Source organism: Terrapene carolina, unplaced genomic scaffold (assembly GCF_002925995.2).
Source record: "Terrapene carolina triunguis isolate 2854851 unplaced genomic scaffold, T_m_triunguis-2.0 Scaffold199, whole genome shotgun sequence".
NCBI lineage: Eukaryota > Metazoa > Chordata > Testudines > Emydidae > Terrapene > Terrapene triunguis.
Genome location: NW_020664550.1, coordinates 3,139,088 through 3,159,090, shown reverse-complemented (window position 1 = coordinate 3,159,090; position 20,003 = coordinate 3,139,088). Strand labels below are relative to the sequence as shown.

The 20,003-nt window shown below is 52.5% G+C and overlaps 1 protein-coding gene across 1 annotated transcript; it reads left to right on the top strand.

Moving 5' to 3' along the window:
• The first annotated feature begins 484 nt into the window (after positions 1-484).
• On the top strand, positions 485-10,919 carry LOC113407169 (opticin-like). Its single transcript, XM_026655290.1, has 7 exons — positions 485-531; positions 3,454-3,688; positions 4,762-4,915; positions 6,849-7,007; positions 8,890-9,092; positions 9,987-10,082; positions 10,565-10,919. The coding sequence occupies exons 2-7, from the start codon at positions 3,461-3,463 to the stop codon at positions 10,733-10,735; spliced, it is 1,011 nt and encodes a 336-aa protein (XP_026511075.1). The 5' UTR covers positions 485-531; positions 3,454-3,460; the 3' UTR covers positions 10,736-10,919.
• Positions 10,920-20,003: the final 9,084 nt, after the last annotated feature.

Here is a 20,003-nt window from a genome sequence, read left to right as displayed (position 1 = left end):
GCGGCAATTCGGCGGCAGGGCCGTCACTCCCTCTGGGAGCAAAGGACCTGCCGCCGAATTGCCGGCGTAGAATGAAGCGGTGGTAGAGCTGCCGCCGCGATCACGGCTTTTTTTTTTTTTTGCGCTGCTTGGGGCGGCAAAAATGCTAGAGCCGGCCCTGGTTATGTGCTGGCAGGCTGTAAAGTCGGGGGGGGGGGGAGTGCTCTCAGGCCCACCTCCCCCATCCCAGCATGCAGGCCCTAAAAGCAAGCCCAGCCTCTTGGAGGAAAGCTATAAGTGAGCATGGCTGCTAGCCCTTGGGGGCACCGTACAAGGGACACCATGGGAGGGGGGCAGGTGACAGCTGGAATAATCATCACCCTGATTGGCTGCACTCCCTGCTTATCCCCTGCACACTCCCACCCCCAACCAGGCAGGGCTGCCCTCCCCTCGCCCTTGTTAAAACCTCTGCAGCCCACTAGGTCCCAGCACATCAGCTTTGCAGGAGCTGGGAGGTTCGTGCTCTTCCAGGGCAGCCCGAGGGACCAGGGGGTACGTCTGTGACTTGTGCCTCTCTCTCCCCTTCTCTCTCTTTCTCTTGAGTGAGCTGAGCTCAGGGGCTTTGATGCTCTGTTCAGGGGCGTTGTGGGGGTGGGGGCTACCTGGGGATTGGGCTTTATGCAGAATGCATGAGGGCTGCCTGCAGTGTGCATTTCAAAGGCTTTTTTATTACTCTCTTAATGCTGGGTTTGATCTGTGGGAAACTGGCTGAGATTAAGGGCCAGGCGCCTCACTTCAGGACATTTGAAATTCAGTGCTGTCTTTTATAGACTGGAGAGAGCTGTGCCAAGTAAGCGTGTGCTGGTCTGTGTGCGTGCGTGGTTGTGCATGTTTTCCCAGGTTTGTTGCATGTGTGTTTGAGTGTGCATGTCTACGTGACTTGGCTATGTTTGCGAATGCATGGGCGTATGGATGTTTAGGGGGGTGTTGGTGTGGATGCTGTGTTTGTGAATGCATGGGCGTGCAGACGTGTTTGTTTTTGCATGCGTGTGCACTCGTGTGTTTGTGTGTACACACAGATGGGCCAGACGCTTTGAGTCACGCTCAGAATAGGGGCTGCTAGCCAAGCAGGAGCCGCTTCTGAACGGAATGAATCCCCTTTCCGAGGGAGCTAATCGAGTTTGGATTTCATCCTCGCCATCGTGCGTCCTGCCCTTACTTTGTCGAATGAGCCCTGTGCGGGAAATCCCTGTGTTAGATAGTGTAGCCTCTAGAGTGTCATCGAAGGTGCATAGTGCAATTCTGTTCCTCTGGTCTCTGAAGGCCTTCCGTAGGCAACTGGTTTTTGTTGCTTCCCGGAGCAGTCTCTTAAAATGGGTTTCAGTGCAGGTGCTCAACTGATCGCCTCATTACTGCAACTGCATGCCCAAACTGAGCAGGCAAATGGGTGTTTGGGTGTGCAGCAGTGGCAACTGTCCACCGAACTGAAAATGTGCCCCCCCCCCAGTGTGTCTATTCAGGGGAGAAGGGCAAACTATAATTCACAAGCTGTTTTACCCGGCCCTACGTGCACGGGCGCTCACTGTCACGCAGTTCACAGAGCTCTAGCCCAAGGTGTGGATCTACACAGATGTGCAGGCTGCGGGACATACCCCAGTGCGTGCACGCCCATAAACATACGCTGCCTTGTTCACTCCAGTAATGAGCCAGCATCTCTGCTAATGGACACTGCTCTGAGGAAGAGAATGCTCTGACACTCAGGCCTCAGGATCCAGTAACATGAACCACTTGAGCTGGTGGCCGTGACTGTACTCTGTAAGATATGCAAAGAGCAATTTCCAGCTGAGACCAGCTCTGGTCCTGCCCACTGGGCTAGGGGCAGGTTCTCATTAGTCCAGCTGAGAAGAGCCTCTCTAGGGAGTGATCATCAAAGTCCTAGTTTGTATCCTAGCTCTGGAAGGGACTGGGATCTAGTGGTTAGAGCAGGGGAGATTGAGAATCAAGACTCCTGGGTTCTCTCCCCAGCTCTGCCGCTGATCTACTGTGTGACTTTGGGCAGGTCACTTTCCTCCCCTCTGTGCTTCAGTTTCCCGCTCTGTGCAATGGGAAGGATATCGCTGCCCCAACTCTGTAACGAGCTTTAGGATCTCAGGCTCAAGTGGCACATAAGAGCAGAGAGTTACTCTCGTGAGACACCCTCTCCCCGTCCTGCAGCCTAGGAGTTCAGGCCAGAGCAGAAAGTCTTAACCCCCCACTTGGGGAGCTTCTGTCCAGGCTGCCTGTTCTTTGAAGGCTGTTTGTACGGCTGGATCTGGCGTGTGAGCAGGAGGTGAAGCTCCGTACAGCAGCTCTGGGCCTCTCCCCTCGCAGCAGGGCACTCAAGCATGAAACAGCCTGAAAAGAAAAGGAGAGTAATGATTTCCTCCGGGGCTATAGGCTCTCTCCAGCAGGAAAGCCAAGTACACTTACTTTTGCTGCTGCAGAGGAAGCCTGTTTAAAGTGCTCCAGGACAAGGCCGGGGAGACTCGGGGAGAGCGACAGAAGGTGCAGTAGAAGGAGCTAAAGTGAGCGGTTGGGTGGGGGGTAAAGCCGGCGGCCAGCACTTGGAGGAAACATTTGTGGCAGAGACATTAACTAGTGCTTGCTGGGCCAGGTTTCCCAAAGAGCTCAGCACCCACACGCAGGCTCAAGCGAGCTCATCTGGCCGGGGGCTCAGAATATCTGGCCCATCCGTGTCACCCTGAGATCTGCTGGGTGTTTTTGCAAACCCAACTCTCATTGAGGTGTTTAAATAGGTGCTAAGCCCTCATGGAAAAGAGTCTGTGGGAGCGGAGTACTTGGAAACCTGAGCACAAGTGAGCAGGGTTTGCTGTCCGGCCCCTGTCTTTGCTGCACAGCAGGGGATGCCAGACAATGGGGTTTGCAAAATATTTAGATGAATGTGGTAAATGTTATAGTTTACAAGGGGGAACCTCCGCTCACATCCCTGACAGAACTCCGCTACCCTGGCCTGCAATATACCTGGCTGTGGTATTCCTGGATTTCCCCATGCACCCCATCTCCTGCCACGGCTGAACCCCCTTCGCCCAACACAATGCCCCTCGAATCTGATCTGTTCCAAGCTCTGCTATGCTAGCCCTAGCCCCACTGCTCCACCCTCAGCAGCTCTGCCGATGCCCCTCACTCCTGGCCTGCCATACTCCTCGCAGTCCCAGTCCTGGGCTCCCCATACCCGGCTCTGCTTATCCACTTCACTCCCAGACCATGGCACCCCCTTGCTGGGTTCCCTGCACCGTCCTGCCAGTGCGTGTTAATCCGCTAAGCGCACCTCAGGCAGGTGTTCCTGGGGGATCAGAGCCCTGTGCTGGGCAGGTAGGGCACATCCCGCAGCCCCGAGCTCAGCCCTGTAAGCGGCAGAACTGAGCTGCCCAACGGTGACAATAATGCTTCGTTGCTTCCCTTTTCTCGGCACAGGTGCGGGATGCAGAGCGTAGCCTTGCTGGGGGTCACCACCCTGGCTCTGGTGCTGGCCTGGGCCGCCCCACCTAAAGAAGAAGGCGAGAAGAAGGAAGAGAAGCCCAGAGCTGACATTGCCACCGATGACAACCTGGACCTGCCCAACTACGACCTCAGCCTAGACAGCTATGGAGAGATCATTGACCTGAGCCTCTATGAAGAGCTTTATGACTATAGTGACCTGGCACCAAAGGTAAGATGGAGACAGCAGAGCAGCAGAAACATGGGCCAACTCTTCTCCAGGCGCCTGTGGGGAGTCCTAAGGCAGCTCCTTTCTCTAGGATCCTAGGGCAGCTTCTGTGTTACCACCCTTGCTGAGCTGGGCGTCCCTCCTGCTCCCCGCCCTGTCTCTCCAGGGCTGGGGCATTCTGGCCACTCTTCCACCCACAGCACTTGGTGGACGGAAACACTTTCATCTGGGAGTCAGGAGTCTAGCTGTGAGTACAACCCCACTTTCCCCAGTTTAGGTACTTCACTCTCTTCTCTTAGGTGCTTCCCTGGTACAGTTTGCAAGCCATGAAGAAGAGCGTTCATCGGTTCACACAGATTATAATGTCAGAAGGGACCATCATGATTATCTAAGCTGATCTCCTAGCCAGCTGGTTGATAGGGAGGCGTGCAGCAGTGTAGGATCCAGAGGGAAACGGGAATGACACTGTCTATGACTTGTTTAAAGTCCTGAGTCAGGAGGGAGAACCAGCTTTCCCCTGACACTCAGCACTGAGGTCTTGACCACATGTGGTCGCTAGGAGATAGCATTGTCTGGTAGTTAGATCCTGATCCTGGGTAGCAGCAATCCTATTGCCAATGCCTAGCTCTGCCAATGACTGATTGCATGGCCTTGGGCAGGTCACATAACCCTCTCCCGCTGAAGTTGGCTCACAGCGTTGCAGGCATGGAGAGGAAAGGCGCCGTATGAATGCAAGACATGCCTGGTATTGCTGCTGCACGGAGCATGCCACGTCTAGGAATCCTCTGTTACCTGGTGCAGCTGGCGGGGGAGGGAGGGGGGGTCGTCAGTGGAGCCTAAGGGCGTTAGGTGCGTTTCAATGGGATTGGGTGCCTGCCTACCCTAGATGTTGGCTATTTCAGGTATATCACTGCTGGAGCCCTCCAACCTGCCCTGTGGCGCCTTCTACCCCTCCCCAGTGGAGGTGTGAGCTGGGCAGGGCAAGGGAGGAGTCAGTGACTGGTCAGTGCTTTAACGTGAGCGCAGCTCCACAGCCTGTGCTCACTGCCATGATGCCCCTTGCCCTGTATTTGCAGATTGAGGTTGGTACATTGGCTCCTCCAACCAAGCGTCTAGAGGGCGTCGTGAGCACGAGAGCCAGGCCGACCGAAGCACAAAGAAGGCTGCCCCTGACATCCCCCACGACCAAGCCCTTCGGGCCAGGTCTGCTCGGATCCATAACCAAACAGGGTGAGTAAGAGACCAGCCCTCGTCACCTGTTCTTCCAGGGTAATGGTGCAACGTGGGGGATTTGCTCACAGGAGATGCAGCTGAATAGGTCTCCAAATACCACGAGCAATGACGGCAGTATGGAAAGACCCTTCTCTCAGCATGGGGGTGAGTGGGAGGGGCTTTCTCTGTGCCCATGCGGGGCAGAGGGGGCTTTGGAAATGAGCAAGATGGAGGCGCTCCTTTCCCAGCATGGCACGGGGCAGCAATCTCTGAGGCTTCTCGCCCAGAGGCAGACCCATCCCTGCGTGGGCCGCGGGACTGATGGGAGGAGAGAGAGAGAAGCAGTGAGTGAGCCTGGGAGCTTAGAGGCGCTGGTGGAAGGACGCGAGGGTGAGCAAGGAGCCAAGTATTTGCCCTGCGTGAGGAACATGGTGGCGGGCGAGAGGGTTTCAGAAAGGAATCACTTCACAGCAACGAGAACACCAGCAAAGCAGCAGAGACGCTTTAACGAGCAGAGATGTTGCGACAGTCGGACAGAGTAGCAATTAGATTAGTGACAATTAAAATCCTGCAGCGAGGGATAAATATCTTTATTCATTTTCTGTCACTCCGAACTGGGACAAATTACGTAGTAGGCTCGGGGAAATGGTTGCCTTTATGCTTTGAACTCCCCCACTAATAGATTCGGAGTCTCGCACGCGCTCTGGGGGGAGAAGAGGGAAAAGAGCGGAAAAACAAAAAAAACCCCACCCAACGCAGTTTTAATTGGTGCCAAAAATCTTGTCATGCTGCCACTGCCACTTTGCCTGGCTGAGCAGGGTCTAGTTCCAGACATAGGGGAATCAGATGTTTGCTTGATGCAAACAGTTTCCTTTTGTTTCATTTCTGACAGTGCAGAAGGACCAAAGAGATCCCTGGTGTACCTGGCTGCTGTTTGGTGGAGTCGCACCCCCCAGGGAGAGATTTGGCCTGAGCTGATTTGTTTTTAAGCAGCTCTTTTGGCTGGTTGTTCCTGGCCTTTCTCGTGGTTTGCTTTTTGCTTGTTTTGTTTTCCTTTGAATTTAGCGGTTGGTGGAAGGAGCTGACAGCCCTGGACCAAAGCCCTCTGTGTATCTACATAGCTGGTACAGCGCGGGTAGGGGATGGGCAGTCCCTGTCCAGGCTGCCCTCCCCCAGGGTGCTCTGACCCTCCCCCCAATGCACGGCCATCCCAGTTCACTTGAAAGTAGAGGGTTGAGTCCCAGAGTTCAAAGCCCGGAACAGACTCTGAGTTTAGGGACCCTTCCGGCACTGCCTGGATAACAGCACAGCACCTCCTGAACTCCCGAAGTCCAGGCCTAGATTCCCAGGGCTGGGCTCTTCTTTGACTCTTCTGAAGCTCTGCTCTGGGATCAGGAAGGGGGGTTCCCCAGGCTCCAGCTCTGCTCTGCTGCTGGTTGACGTTGGGTCACCTGAAATTCTGGGGGGTTGGCTCCAGGCCTTGGCTTTGGGTCCATCTCCGTCAGAAAGGTTCCAGGGCCCAAGCTAGTCTTATGCTGCACGTAGTGTGACCAGATAGCAAGTGTGAAAAATCAGGACATATTTTTTTCGGGCGGAGGAGGGGGGTATAGTTGCGTATATGAGACAGAGCCCCTAATATCAGGACGTCTGGTCCCGCTAGTTGCATGTGGTCTGGCCTCAGGGTTTGCAACGAACCCCAGAAGCAGGGGAGTTTCAAAAGGCTCCAGGTTCTGTCAGGAACATTCCCTTGAGCTCTGCTCCTAACCCACCGCATGGGGTGTCGGGCCAGATCCTCCACTGCGGTAAGTGGAGCTTTAGTGGAGCTAGGCTAGCTGAGAATCTGGCCCCCCAGCCTCCCTGAGGGCACCGGTCGGAGGTTACATTTAATACCCCCAAGCCCCGATCCCTGCTCTTTGCTGCTGGCTGACTGCTCCGTCTCTCCCTGCCCCAGGTCTGCCCACCTGCCTGGTCTGTGTGTGCCTTGGCACCTCCGTGTACTGCGATGATGCCGAGCTGGAACAGATCCCGCCGCTGCCCCTGGAGACCACGTACCTCTACGCCCGCTTCAACCGCATCAGCCGCATCCGAGCCAGCGACTTTGCCAGGCTGAGTATGTGGGGCCGGGACCCCGCCCCTCCTCCCCCCACATAGAGTGGCATCTGGGCATCACAGTGCTCTGCTGGGGGACATGGGGGATGGGGAAACTTAGCCCCTGCCCCCAGCTCCCTGGGAGCCAGTGCAAAGTGGACCCATTGCAGAGCTGCCTGAGGGAGGAGGATGCCCCTTGCTGTGCTGCCCAGAGTCCTGTTCAGCTGTCACACTGGATCCTGTTCCGGATTTGTACAATGTTTAGGCTGAATCCAGATCCAACCTGACACTGAATCCTCCCAGGCAGGTTTAGACTCCTCCCAACCCACAGCAGAGGGCTCAGACCTGCTCCTTGGGCATCAGATACAATTGCAGGTGTACGCAGATGCCACTCCCCATGGCACCAATGGGAGCCAGGCCTATAGATGCCAGAGCTGGCTTTAGCCCCGAGTCCTGGGCACATAAACCCGAGTCATGTCCGCGGTTCATCCACACCCCTCTCTACAATTTAGATCAGGGCTTCTGCCTTCCTGCTGAGTGGCATGTAAGGGCATCACTGCGGGGAAGAGCCAGGCCGGGACATGGCTGCATCTCGCACACACGGCTCCAACCATCACACCCAGGTGCACAATCAGGGAGCCAAATGCGGACCATTCCCAGGAGGGTGAAAGGGAGCACTTAACACTGCTCTGCAACAATGCTGCTCTTTATTAAAGTCCTGGTACAGCAAGTCCTGGGTGGCTCTAGGAACTGGAGGGGCCAAGAACTCGCTGGTTGTAACATCATAACGTGGCAGGGCTCCTAGATGTTGGAGATGGAAAAGCCCGGTTAGGTCCTGTCATGCTCATCTGCCTTGGAGTGGGGAGGGTGAGGCAGGACTGCATAATAAGTGCCAAGCCAGGTGCCCCCATTTACAGCTGGAACTAGGGGTGCAACTGCACCCCCTGGCTTGAAGCGGTTTCCATCATATCCAGGGTTTACAGTTTGGTTCAGTGGCTCTCAGCCCCCGCACTGTACAAATTGTTCCAGCACCCCTGACGGCTTGCACAGCCTGTGACTCTGTTCCATGCTAGTTTGAACTCAAAATTTGGGGGTGGCAGTTTTGTACCACAAGGTTAAAACCCAGAGAAAACAGTCATCCCTTCATGCCCCATGAAGCAAACTTGCTGGGTTTTGCCCAGCTCTGGAGATCTCCTAATGGGTCCCTCTAGAGGCAGGACAGTGGTATTGCACAATACTTCCCCCTTGGCTGGCTGGAATAGGAGCCCTGTAGCTTTAAAGTCCCTTCTCCCCTGCAGGAAGGAATTGCACCTGGTGATAGTCAATGGAATGCACCCTGCCAAGGCAGATGGAGCCTTAAGATTGCAGGATTAGCTAGAAAACTGTGAGCTGGGGCTTGCAGAGGCTCTCCACACAGTAGGTGCATGTTGTGGGGGGGGCTGGGCTCTGTTAAAATGGGACCTGCTGGGTGCTGTGCATATTTGAAAACCTTGCTCTGATTTTGGCCCTTAAATGGATGCTGAGCTCCTCTGGAAACCTGTCCCTGAGAGGGGATGCCGAGGGCTTGAAAATCTGGGCTTGGAGGAATAATAACAACAAAGACATAAATGTATTTCACATTTCTATTGGAGCTGCATCCAGCCACCATAGTCAGGATATTGGCCTGTTGTGTTAGATGCGAGATTAGGCTTGGCTGGCATAGACTGGCATCATTTCATTGAGTTCAATGGAGCTGTGTTCATTTACACCAGCTGAGGACCTGGTTCATTCTAGTTCTGTTTGCTGGAGTGCGGCCTTTTTCTCCTAGGGCTCTGGCCAGACCTAGCCCCTAATTATTGCACAGCACCGTTGTGAGCGATTGCAAGGGTTTGTGAAGATGGAATCTCTCCCCTCCCCTCCATCAGAGAAGCTGAAGCGAATAGACCTGACTAGCAACTTCATCTCCTGGGTGGACGAGGCCTCCTTCCGGCAGCTGAGCACCCTGCAAGAGCTCATCCTCGCCGAGAACAGGCTGACGGCGCTGCCCGCATTGCCCGGCAGCGTCGTGCGGCTCGATGCCCGGCGCAACAGGATCCAGAGCTCCGGTGTCAGACCTGAAGCCTTCAGGGTGAGTCTGTGCCCAATGGCCGGCAGCTGCCCCAAGATTCCAAAAGGGGTCCCTACATTTCACAGCTTCTGTTCCACCCTCCAAGAGGGCTTGGGGTATGTCTACACTGCAAGATAAGCTCAGGGTTTGAACTCAGGCTCAAGCCTAACCTCCCTCCTATCTCCACACACGTCACACTAACCCAGGGCTCGGACCCAGTGTTTGAGGACTGTACGGGGGTGGAAGGTCCGAGCCTGAGTCAAACTGGGACCCAGGGTTCATGCCCTATTGCTTTGCAGTGTAGATGCAACCCCACTGGACTCATGCTCTGGGAGTCCACCCGCGGTAGCCCACAATCCCACGAGCTGACTTTCTTTATCCTCTGGACAGTCAAGTTTTCCCACGTTGCATTTGGGCCCATATAATGCAGTGTAGACACTTCAGCCTAGGTTGGGACCCAGGGTTCAACAATTCCTAACCTGGGGTTGGATTTGGGCCCACATAATAAGTGTAGACACTCAAGCCCTAGATTAACAAACCCAGGGTCTTGAGTTCTATAGCCCTGGGCTTACTCCGCAGTGTAGACATACCCTTGGTCAATTCAACCCCCTTCCAGGCCTATCTGGCTCTGAGTCCTACCCCTTTGTACCACCGAAATAACCCAGATGTTCTGTATAAAGAAGCTGACTGGGACTTGGGAACAGCCAAAGCCCAAAGTGCCACCCCCGGCTTTTCCGGTGTTTGCTGGGGTGGGACAATCGCATGCAAGCATGAGAGCAGCATGTTCTGTTCAGCAAAGCTGTGAGTTCCGCCCCACGCCGCTGAGCCTTGGAGTGTTCGTTCCAGACTCCCGGCCAGGCCAGGTGAGGGGGCTGGGCAGGGCGAGGGCTTATGCATTTGCCTGTGTTTCTGCAGGAGCTGAAGAAGCTGCAGTTCCTCCACCTGTCTGATAACAAGCTGGACTGTATTCCCGTGCCCCTGCCTGAGGGCCTGCGGTCCCTGCACCTGCAGGTGAGGCAGTGGCTGAGTCAAGCAAGGGGACCCAGCCAGCCTGGGTGATGGTCCCTTAAAGATACGGCCACGCTTTGATTTTTGAATTTGCTTTTGAATTTTGCTGCCCTTGCAATCGAGGGATGGAGAGCTCTGGCTAGACACAGGTAGAGTGCAGGTGGGTGTGGGGCGAGATCCTCTCTCTCACAATGCCGCAGTCCTAATGTCCCCTGCACGGATCTCACCGTGCACCTCATTCTCCCCACAGCTAGTCCAATGCTGGGCCCCCTGTGCACACCCACCTCTGCCAGTGCCCCTTAGTCCCGACTGATGCCCCCTCTGCTATTCCAGTTCTAGGCTCCTTCCTGCCTCTGCCTCTAGTTTGAGCCCCAGTCTAACAGAAGCAAAGGCTCATACTAGCCAGGGACAATTAGTGCACAAACCCATCACCCCGCCTTACCCCTTTCCCCCACCGTTTAATGTTGGCTTTGTGCTTTGGCTAGAACAACAACATCCGAACCATGCACAAAGACACGTTCTGTGATAGCCAGGACCACGGTCACATCCGATGGGCCTTGGAGGACATCCGCCTGGACCGCAACCCCATCAACCTGAGCCTCTTCCCCGACGCCTACTTCTGTTTGCCTCGGCTACCCACTGGCCACTTCTACTGAGCCTGCCAGACAGCCACCTAGGGAGCACCTATGATGTGAACCACTCTCGGGAGAAGCCTGCCCTGGACCCACAAGTTAAGAACTCCATGCCTGGCTGTCCTGCTGGGCCATCTGGTATTTGCCCTTCTCTCCCTTGCTCATCTTAGCACCACCGGCCTTGTCTAGACTAGGGTTTAAGATGCGATGTGAGCACATACGAGCTAACATGGGTTTAGAAGCCTAGTTAGGCTAAGGATACCGTGGCATGTGTTAAAATGGCCAGGGGGTGCTGGACACAGGGATCTTATTGAGTTCTCAGTCCATGTGTGCCAGCACGAAGGATGCCTCAGGCCGAGAGCAGCACTAATAAAATTTAAAAGGTTAAAAACTTATTCTGTGGATTGTTTAAAACAAAATAGCCAACCCCATCTGGCACGGCAGGCGGCAGCTACTCCAGGAGCATTGTGGTGTGGGCAGTGATGGGCAAAGCTTTCAAGGGAATGAACCCTGGATTCCCTCATGGCTGGACCTTGGTCACTTGGATCCTGACCTGCATTTCTAGTCACAGGCTCCCCTATGCACAGCTCTACTCAAAGCTTAGGTCTCGACGCTGATCCAAACAGGCAGGGGGAGGGAGGGAGTTTTGAGGCCTTTAAAAGAGGCCTGAATCATTTCAGTGTATTTAAAATATAGCATGTGTTGTGTTCCCTAACTTCTGAAATCAGAAGAGAGCTGTCCACATGGGGAATACTTTCAATACAGCTTATTCATCATCTGTATTTTTATACATGTGCAATAAACGCACGTCACGTGAGAGAGACGACGTGCACATGGAGAAGCCTCTGAGCTCCGCCTCCATCCTCCAGGGCCAGGGAGGGAAGTTGGTATGTAAAAAAAATCTTACAGCACGCTCCGAGTTCTCAAAAATTCATGTTGTCCCGCCAAACCCTCCTCATCTGTGTGCGCAAAACACGTGCCCAAGATGTGACATTGCCATAGGCATGCGCAAAAATGCCCGTTTGATGCACAGTTCGGCTGTGGCATTTTTTAAATCTTGCCCCTTAGATGCACGGTTCTCTGATGCACGTGCAAAACTGTCATTTTGCACTTACCAATGGCAGGCAGGAGCCCGGGGAATTGGCTTTGGTTGTACAAAATTGTCCTCCTCAGCTGCATTCTTATTATGCAAAACACAAAGCAGGGCCACTCAGATGTGAGTCCTGTTTTGACACCCCAAGTTTCTAGGTGGGCAGGTAAAAGAGGAACTTGGCGGAATGGTTGCTGTTCTCTTCTCTAAAGTGCCAGGGTTGGCAGCTTATGCTGTCATGCAGGGCTCTGAAAACATCTATCTATGGGTTTTCTTCAGCATCCGCCACCATAATATCTAAGCACTGTCCTTAAGCATCTTGTATCTTGCTTGCTTTTATAGCCAAAGGGCTGAATAGAGGGGCCAGTTAGGCTCAGATCCAGCAAAGATGGAATCATCCAACTTTAGCTGTATTTTCGCCAGCGTTCACTTTCACCCCACTAGAGGGTGCAACAGAATGTGTGTCAAAACCCACCCATCCCTGTGCCTTGCTCACCTAATCGCTGCTCCTTGTCTCCCTTCTGCTTTGCCTTATAATTTAAACCCATTGTCTACATAAATGAGATTGGTGAGCTGCTGCCCACGGGCCTGTCCTTCAGTTAATAGCGCTGAGCACAAATTCCTACCTGCTGGTTGCTGGGAAACCCTGCAGCTCTCATGGATCATGTGTTTTGGGAGGCTGAGGATGGCGTGGGGGGGGGAGAAGAGAGCTGAAGGCAAAGAGGAGATTGGAGAAAAGTAGTTTCCCAATTGCAGCCACTAAATATATACAAACCACTGCCTGGCTGCCTTTCTCAGAACGGCCTAGTGGGATTGGAGGGGGATTCGAAGGACTGGCACCAACCCACCTGCTGCAGATAACTGATACAAACACTAAATAAACCTCACATGCATTAGGGGAGCCAGGTCCAGAAACCTGCGCCTTCCAAAAGCAGCCAGCAGTGGGCAGTAGCAGTTTCGCCACTGGCCCAGCCTCTAGGGCAACATGACACACAAAGGCCGTGCATTACACAGAGGGTGTTGGGCAAGGGACTACAGGGCTTTACTAAGGAGTAGGCTGGTTTCTTGGCCGTGGGCTGGTTATCCTGGCCCGTTGGGATTGTGCTCACATCCTTTTCAAAGGGCTCCCATTGGCAGGCAGTGATGCATTTGAGGGGGACGCTCCCTGCCTCTGGACGCACGCTGGCCTGAGCATCACGTTCGGCTCTGCACCTGTATGAGCTGCTGGCATTTGGGGCTGGGTGTGTTTGCGGACAGCAGAGGGCAATAAGACACTGGCTTGGCGACTGCAAGTGGACCTAAGGCTCTGAGGAAGCCACACAGGAAGGGTCTGATGAAGACACAGCTAAAGAGTCTGAAAACTGTCTGTATTTTCTTAAGAGGGGTGCTGGTTCCTCTGGTTCTCCACAGCTCAAGGGGGACCCCCCCAGGCACAGAACCATCCTGGGGTGACAGCCATGATGCAAAGAGTTTACTAGTCTCAGCTAAGCTCTGGTTCATGTAGGCAGCAGCAGGGCTCTGCAGCAGATGAGAGGAGCGTCATAAGAACAGCCAGACTGGGTCAGACCAATGGTCCATCTAGCCCACTAGTGTGCCTACCAACAGTGGCCGGCACCAGATACTTCGGCAGGAATGAGCAGAACGAGGCAATTATCTCGTGATCCCTTGTCATCCACGCCCAGTTTCTAGCAGTCAGAGGTTCCAGGATGGCTAGAGCATGGAGTTATGGCCCCTGACCCTTTTGGCTAAGAGCCCCTGAGGGATCAGGCCGCCATGAATTCCTGATTCAATTCCTCCCACTATGGGCTGACGAGAGGGGATTTCAGCAGGGAGCTTCCTCAATTTTTCTTGTTGAAGTTATTCCACTTTAATTACATATTAATTAGGCCAAAACAAGAGGTGAGTGTAAGAAGCCTGTTAGAGGACAGGGGGTAGGGCACTCTTGTGGGCTGTTGAAGATCTTGGTTCAATTTCTCCTTCCTAATAAAGCAAGTGGATTTGAACAGGGAGTTCAGGCCAGCTTTCCACTTTAATTAACTATAGATTTGGCCAAAGGCAACATGACTCTAAGAAGTCCTCTCTAGTCCAGTGGTTGGCGTGCCCACCTGGGATCCTGATGCACTGGGTTCAATTCTTCTATCTACCCCCTGAAAAGAGGGATTTCTGTAAGGTGCTCCCTGAAACTTTTCATGTTGAACCAGGGCTACTTTAATTCAATAGTAATTGGGCCAAACGAAGAGCCCAGAGCAAGAAGCCCTCTATAGCCTAGTGGTGAGGGGGCTCTCCTGAGATGCTGGAGTCCTTGGTTCAATTAACCCCTCAGGGAGTTGGGCATGTGCTCAGCTTTCTTCTTGAAGCTGTTCCACTTTAATTCAATAGTAATTGGGCCAAATGAAGAGCCCAAAGCAAGAAGCCTTCTATAGCCTAGTGGTGAGGGCGCTCTGCTGGGATGCTGGAGTCCTTGGTTCAATTCCTCTTCAGGGCCTGAGCTGGAAGAAATCTTTGAAGAGGGCTCTGCTGTCTGAGCAGTGGCTTTTACTTAAATATTTAGTGCTGTCGTTTCCCCCCCCCCCGCCCGCTCGCTCCAAACCAAGCAAAAACTAAATCACTCTTTCACCCCTGCTGGTCGGACACCCACCCAGGCTGTAGGAGATCCCAGTTCCAATCCCTTCTCTGCGAAGGGACTGGAACGAGGACCTCCTACATCCCAGGGACCACCCCTCCTCCCGCCCCCCCCCCCCCCCCCCCGCCCCTCCCACCCAACCATCCCCCCCCCCCCCCCCAAGAGGTGAGAGACCCCTGTTCAAGCCTCCTCCTTTTGCCTGGAAGACAAGGGCCTCCTGCGAAGGAGAGGGGACTTAAACAGGAATTTCCCATCTCGCTGGTCACCTGGGAGAAAGGACAGCCTCATTCCAACCCCTTCTTAAAGGGCAGAGGTAGGATTTGAACCAGAAATTTCAGGGAATCTCCCACTTCCTGAGCAAGCACCCAACCATTGGACTACAGAGCGATCCTAATCCTAAAGGTGCCCCCAATGAATAATTAAGTGGAACCACTTCAACAGGAAAGTTTGCAGAAGCTCCAAACTCAACTGGCATCACCACCTCTAGTAGATGAAGGACATTTTGTTTCCCAGTCATCCAGTTTTGTGAGATCCCTTTGTAACTCTTCACAGTCAGCTTTGGACTTAACTATCCTGAGTAATTTTGTATCATCTTCAAACTTTACCACCTCACTGTTTACTCCTGAGGTGACATGTACCCAGTTAATATGGGAATAGTTGAAATCCCCCATTGTTACTGCGTTTTCAGTTTCTGTAGCCGCTCTAATCAACCTGTGCATTTCACAGTCATTCCTACTACTTTACTAGTAGCAATCAAACACTGACATTTTTTATCCATACAGATTCTATGGTACTGTTGATTCATTTAAAATTTTTACTGTATTTTACACTGATTTCTTTCACATATTTCACTTTAGCAAAGCTTTTGATATTGTCTCACGTGACCGTCTCACAAGCAAACTACAGCAATAGACAAACCTATTATAAAGGTGGGTGCACAACTGGTTGGACAAATGTACTTACAGAGTAGTTATCAGTGGTTCACAGTCAAGCTGGAAAAGCATATTAAGTGGAGTGCCATGGGGGATCTGTCCTGGGTCCAGGTCTGGTCAATAACTTCACAAATGATAAGGCATCGAGAGTACACTTATAAAGTTTGCAGAGGATACCAAGCAGGGAGAGGTTGCAAGCACTTTGGAGGACAGGATTAGAATTCAAAATGATTTGACAAGCCGGAGAAATGGTCTGAAATAAAGAGAATGAAATTCAATAAGGACAAATGCAAAGTACTACTCTTAGCAAGGAATAATCAAGTACATAAATACCAAATGAGAAATGACTGCCTAGGAAGGAGTACTGTAGAAAAAGATCTGGAGGTTATAGTGGGTCAAAAACCAAATATCAGTCATCAGTGTAATACTGTTGCAAAAAAAACAATCATTCTGGGATGCAGTGGCAGGAGTGTTGTAAGCAAGACATGAGAAATAATCCTTCAACTCTACTCAGCACGGATAGGGCTTTAACTGGAGTACTGTGTCCAGTTCTGGGCACCACACTTTGGGAAAGATGTGGACAAACTGGAGAAAGTCCGGAGACCAACAAAAATTATTAAAGGTCTAGAAAACATGACTCTCAAGAAAAGATTGAAAAAATGTGGTTTGTTTAGTCTCAAGAAAAGACGGGGGGGAAGAGACACACACCAGTCTTCAAGTACGTAAGAGTTTGTTATAAAGAGGAGGGTGATAAATTGTTCTCCTCAACCACTGAGGACAGGACAAGAGCTAATGGACTTAAATTGCAGCAAGAGCGGTTTAGGTTGGACAAGCTTCCTAACAGTCAGGGTAGTTAAGCACTGGAACAAGTTGCCTATGGAGGCTGTGGAATCTCTGTCCTTGGATGTTTTTAAGAGCAGGTTAGACAAACACCTGTCAGGGATGGGCTAGATAATACTTAGAGCTGCCTCAGTGCAGGGGGCTGGACTCGATGTCCTATCAAGGTCCCTTCCGGTCCTATATTTCTATGACTGTACAGTCACTCGTGCAACAGTTCAACCTACTCTGCCATTCCTATGCATTTTGTACCCCAGTATTACCATATCCCATAGATTATCATTGTTCCACCAAGTTTCTCTGCTGCCTATTATATCAGTATCCTCATTTAATACCAGGCATTCAAGTTCACCCATCTTAGTATTTAGACTTCTTGCATTTGTATACAAGCACTCAGAAAATTTGTCAATATTTAGTTATCTGCCTTCCTGTGATGTAATTGAATGGATTACATTTGACTGTTTCTCTTCAGTTCCCACCTGTACTTTATCAACTTCTATCCTCTCCTCTTTACTATGATATCAGAGCAGTGGTTCTCAACCAGGGGTATGTGTACCCCTGGGGGTACTCAGAGGTCTTCCAGGGGATACATCAACTTGCCTAAATATTTGCCTAGTTTTATAGCAGGCTACATAAAAAGCCCTAGCGAAGTCAGGACAAACTAACATTTCATACAAACAATGACTTGTATATACTGCTCTATGTACTATACAAGGAAATGTAAGTATAATAGTTATATTCCAATTGATTTATTTTATAATTATATGGTAAAAATGAGATCAGCAATTTTTCAGTAACAGTGTGCTGTGCCACTCTTGCATTTTTATGTCTGGTTTTTTAAAATCAGGTTCAACTTGGGGATACACAAGACAAATCCGGCTCCTGAAGGGGGTATAGTAGTCTGGAAAGGTTGAGAGCCATTGATATAGAGCATCTCCTTTAATAAATCCTCCCCTAAGGGATGTCTCTGTCCGAACCATGGGCTCCTCTGCACCTGCCGGCTTTCCCCAGCTCTTAGTTTAAAAACTCCTCTACCACCTTTTTAATTTTACATGCCAGCAATCTGGGCCTGTTTTTGGTGTGGATGAAACCCATCCTTCCTGTACAGGCTCCTCCTTTCCCAAAAGGTTCCCCAGTTCCTAATAAACCTAAATGTCTTCTCCAAACACCATCATCTCATCCACATATTGAGATCCTGCGGCTGTGCCTGTCTAACTAGCTCTGTGCATGGAACTCGATACATTTCAGAGAACGCTATCAAGGAGCTCCTGGACTTTAATCTTTTACCTAGCAGCCTAAATTTGACCTCCAGGACCTACCACAACCTCCAGCTGCTCCCCAGCTCTGCAGAATAGTCTGTCCAGATGTCTTAAGAGGTCTGCAATCTTCACACCAGGCAGTCGATTCACCAGGCAGTTCTCCCAGTCCCCACAAATCCAACTCTCTGTGTTTCCTCAAAGCCAGGGGATATCCTGGATTATTTCCCTCCGCTGCAGCTTGATACCCTCCTTCTCTGAGACCTTCATCCTCCTCAGCAGCACAGAGACTGTCAGACGGGAGTGGGACCGCTCTACTGTGTCCCCGAAAGTCTTGTCTATATACCTCTCTGTCCAGGAGTGGCAGAAGGTCCCTAAAAGTGGGGGGCCACCGACACCCAAACCATGGCCCCACTTCCCCTGCTGCCCCTTCCCCCCTGAGGCCCCGTCCTCATGCCATCCTTTCTCCCCAAGCCCCCACCCTCACACCACCCCTTCTCCCCGAGGCCCCACCCCCAGGCCACCCCTTCTCCCCGATGCCACACCCCCAGGCAACCCCTTCTCCCCAAAGCCTCACCCCTCTCTTGCTCTTCTCCACCCCTTCTGCCCCATCACTCGTACTTACAGCCAGTAAAAAGGGGGCGGGCTATAAAAGTGAAGGGGCCATGGCCCCCTGGCCTCCCCTGTTCCACCACGCCCCTGTCTCTGTCTTCCTTAGCTCCTCCAGTTTGGCCACTCTGGTCACAGGAGCCTGTACCTTGTCTCTGAGGGGCCCACCTACGCCACCTCCCACAGGGCAGGTAATCATACATGCTGCACTCAGTGCAATAAACAGGATAGCCCCCCCTGCTGCATGTCTGCACACATTATTTTACTCTTGCTGGGATTGTGTGTGTGTGGTGGGGGGGGACATTATTTGCCTAATGCAGAGGATGGGAGGGTGCTTGAGAGATGAACGGACTGTGGATGCTACCAAGCTGCCTGGGAGCTGGCGCTCTCGGTTGGTGCTGGCTTTTCCTGTGCATTCAGGTTGGAGCCATTCCCACCCCCTGAGCTGGAAGCACCAGCAGCAGGCCTGCTCTTCTCATTCCCCCCCCCATGGGTCAGATTCCTCCAGCCTTTCCCCAGATGCCCAAATACAGGTGGCTTAATCCTGCCAAAGGACAAGAGAGGCAGGATCAATGAGGCATGAACCCAGAAAGCCGCAGAGACAGGCTGGGATAGGGCCTCCTCTCTAGGACCAAACCCTGCAGAAGGGAAAACAGGAGCTTGATCCAGGTGTGGTGCCCCGAGTCTGATCTGGGGAGGAACAATCAAAGGGGTGGAACCCAGGGTACAGACCCTGCAGAACGTGGAGAGATTCCCCCTTTGGGCTGAATCAGGGAAGCGTGGGCCGGCGGCCCCCAAGGAATTTTTTTGATGGCAGTTTCAGGGGACTACAGCACAGCCTGAGTCAGGGAGTCTCCATGCTGGAAATGGGGACTCTGTGTGTGAATTCCCACTCCAGCATCAGGCTCCTTGGTGCCAGGACAACGTACGCTGGGAGCTGCCAGGGAGCTAGTGACAGAGGGTCACCCACCCCACTGCCTCCACACATGAGAGAAAACTCTGGCTCATGTTCAGCGCCGAGGTGCCTCCTCCCCATCTAGACTGGATCCAGGCTCACCCCCTGCTCTGCATCCGGACCTGGGGACCTAACCCTGGACCTAGACTGCAGAGCTGCTCGCTCCTGGGCCAGTTCAACGCCTGGACTCAGACAGCTCCTCTGAAGAATGGCTTCATGCTGGCTGCTGCTCCCCTAGGCTGGACAGTGCTTGAATCACAGCTCATCCATTTCCCACTCAGTACATGGCTTGAAGGGACCCACTCCTACCACTAGACCCCAGGACGCACGCTGCTCTCAAAATGACCTCACATCTTGGGCCTCGGTGCTGGCTTGGATGTGAGTCACCCTGGTGGCACAGCCTGTACGGGGACACAGACACACACACATGCATTCACACCATGCCAGGACACATACATACAAGATACGCACATCTAGAAATGCTCAAACGCACGTGCCTACAGAGTCGAGAACACGCGCACTAATCATCGCAAGTGACCAGCAGAAAGCCATTAAGTATCCAGAGGGCTTGACTAGTGAAGGAAGATTGAAAGAACCGCAGGTGTCTAGCAAGGCCAAACAGCCGCTCAGTGTGGGACCTTACCAGCCCTGGATGGATGCCATCATCAAGGAGGGAGAAGGTTTAGGGGGCACATAATTAAAAGTAACGGGGATGGACCTGAGCAAAGGAAGCAGTAGCGCCGATCTCAGGAAACGTTTGCTAATAGCTACGGCTATCAGGCTGCAGAATAGTCTCCCCCATGGGAAACAGGCCCCATCGCTTCAGCCCTTTGAAATTAAAGTGGACAGAACTCTAGAAAGTAGACTCCAGGGAGCAATTGTGCACTGGCAGGGGATAGGCGAGACAGGACCTGCAGGTATTAGTCCATCCCTCACTTCAACGATGCACAGAGAGGCATGCAAGCCTGTGGATGTACGTGCGGACACAGG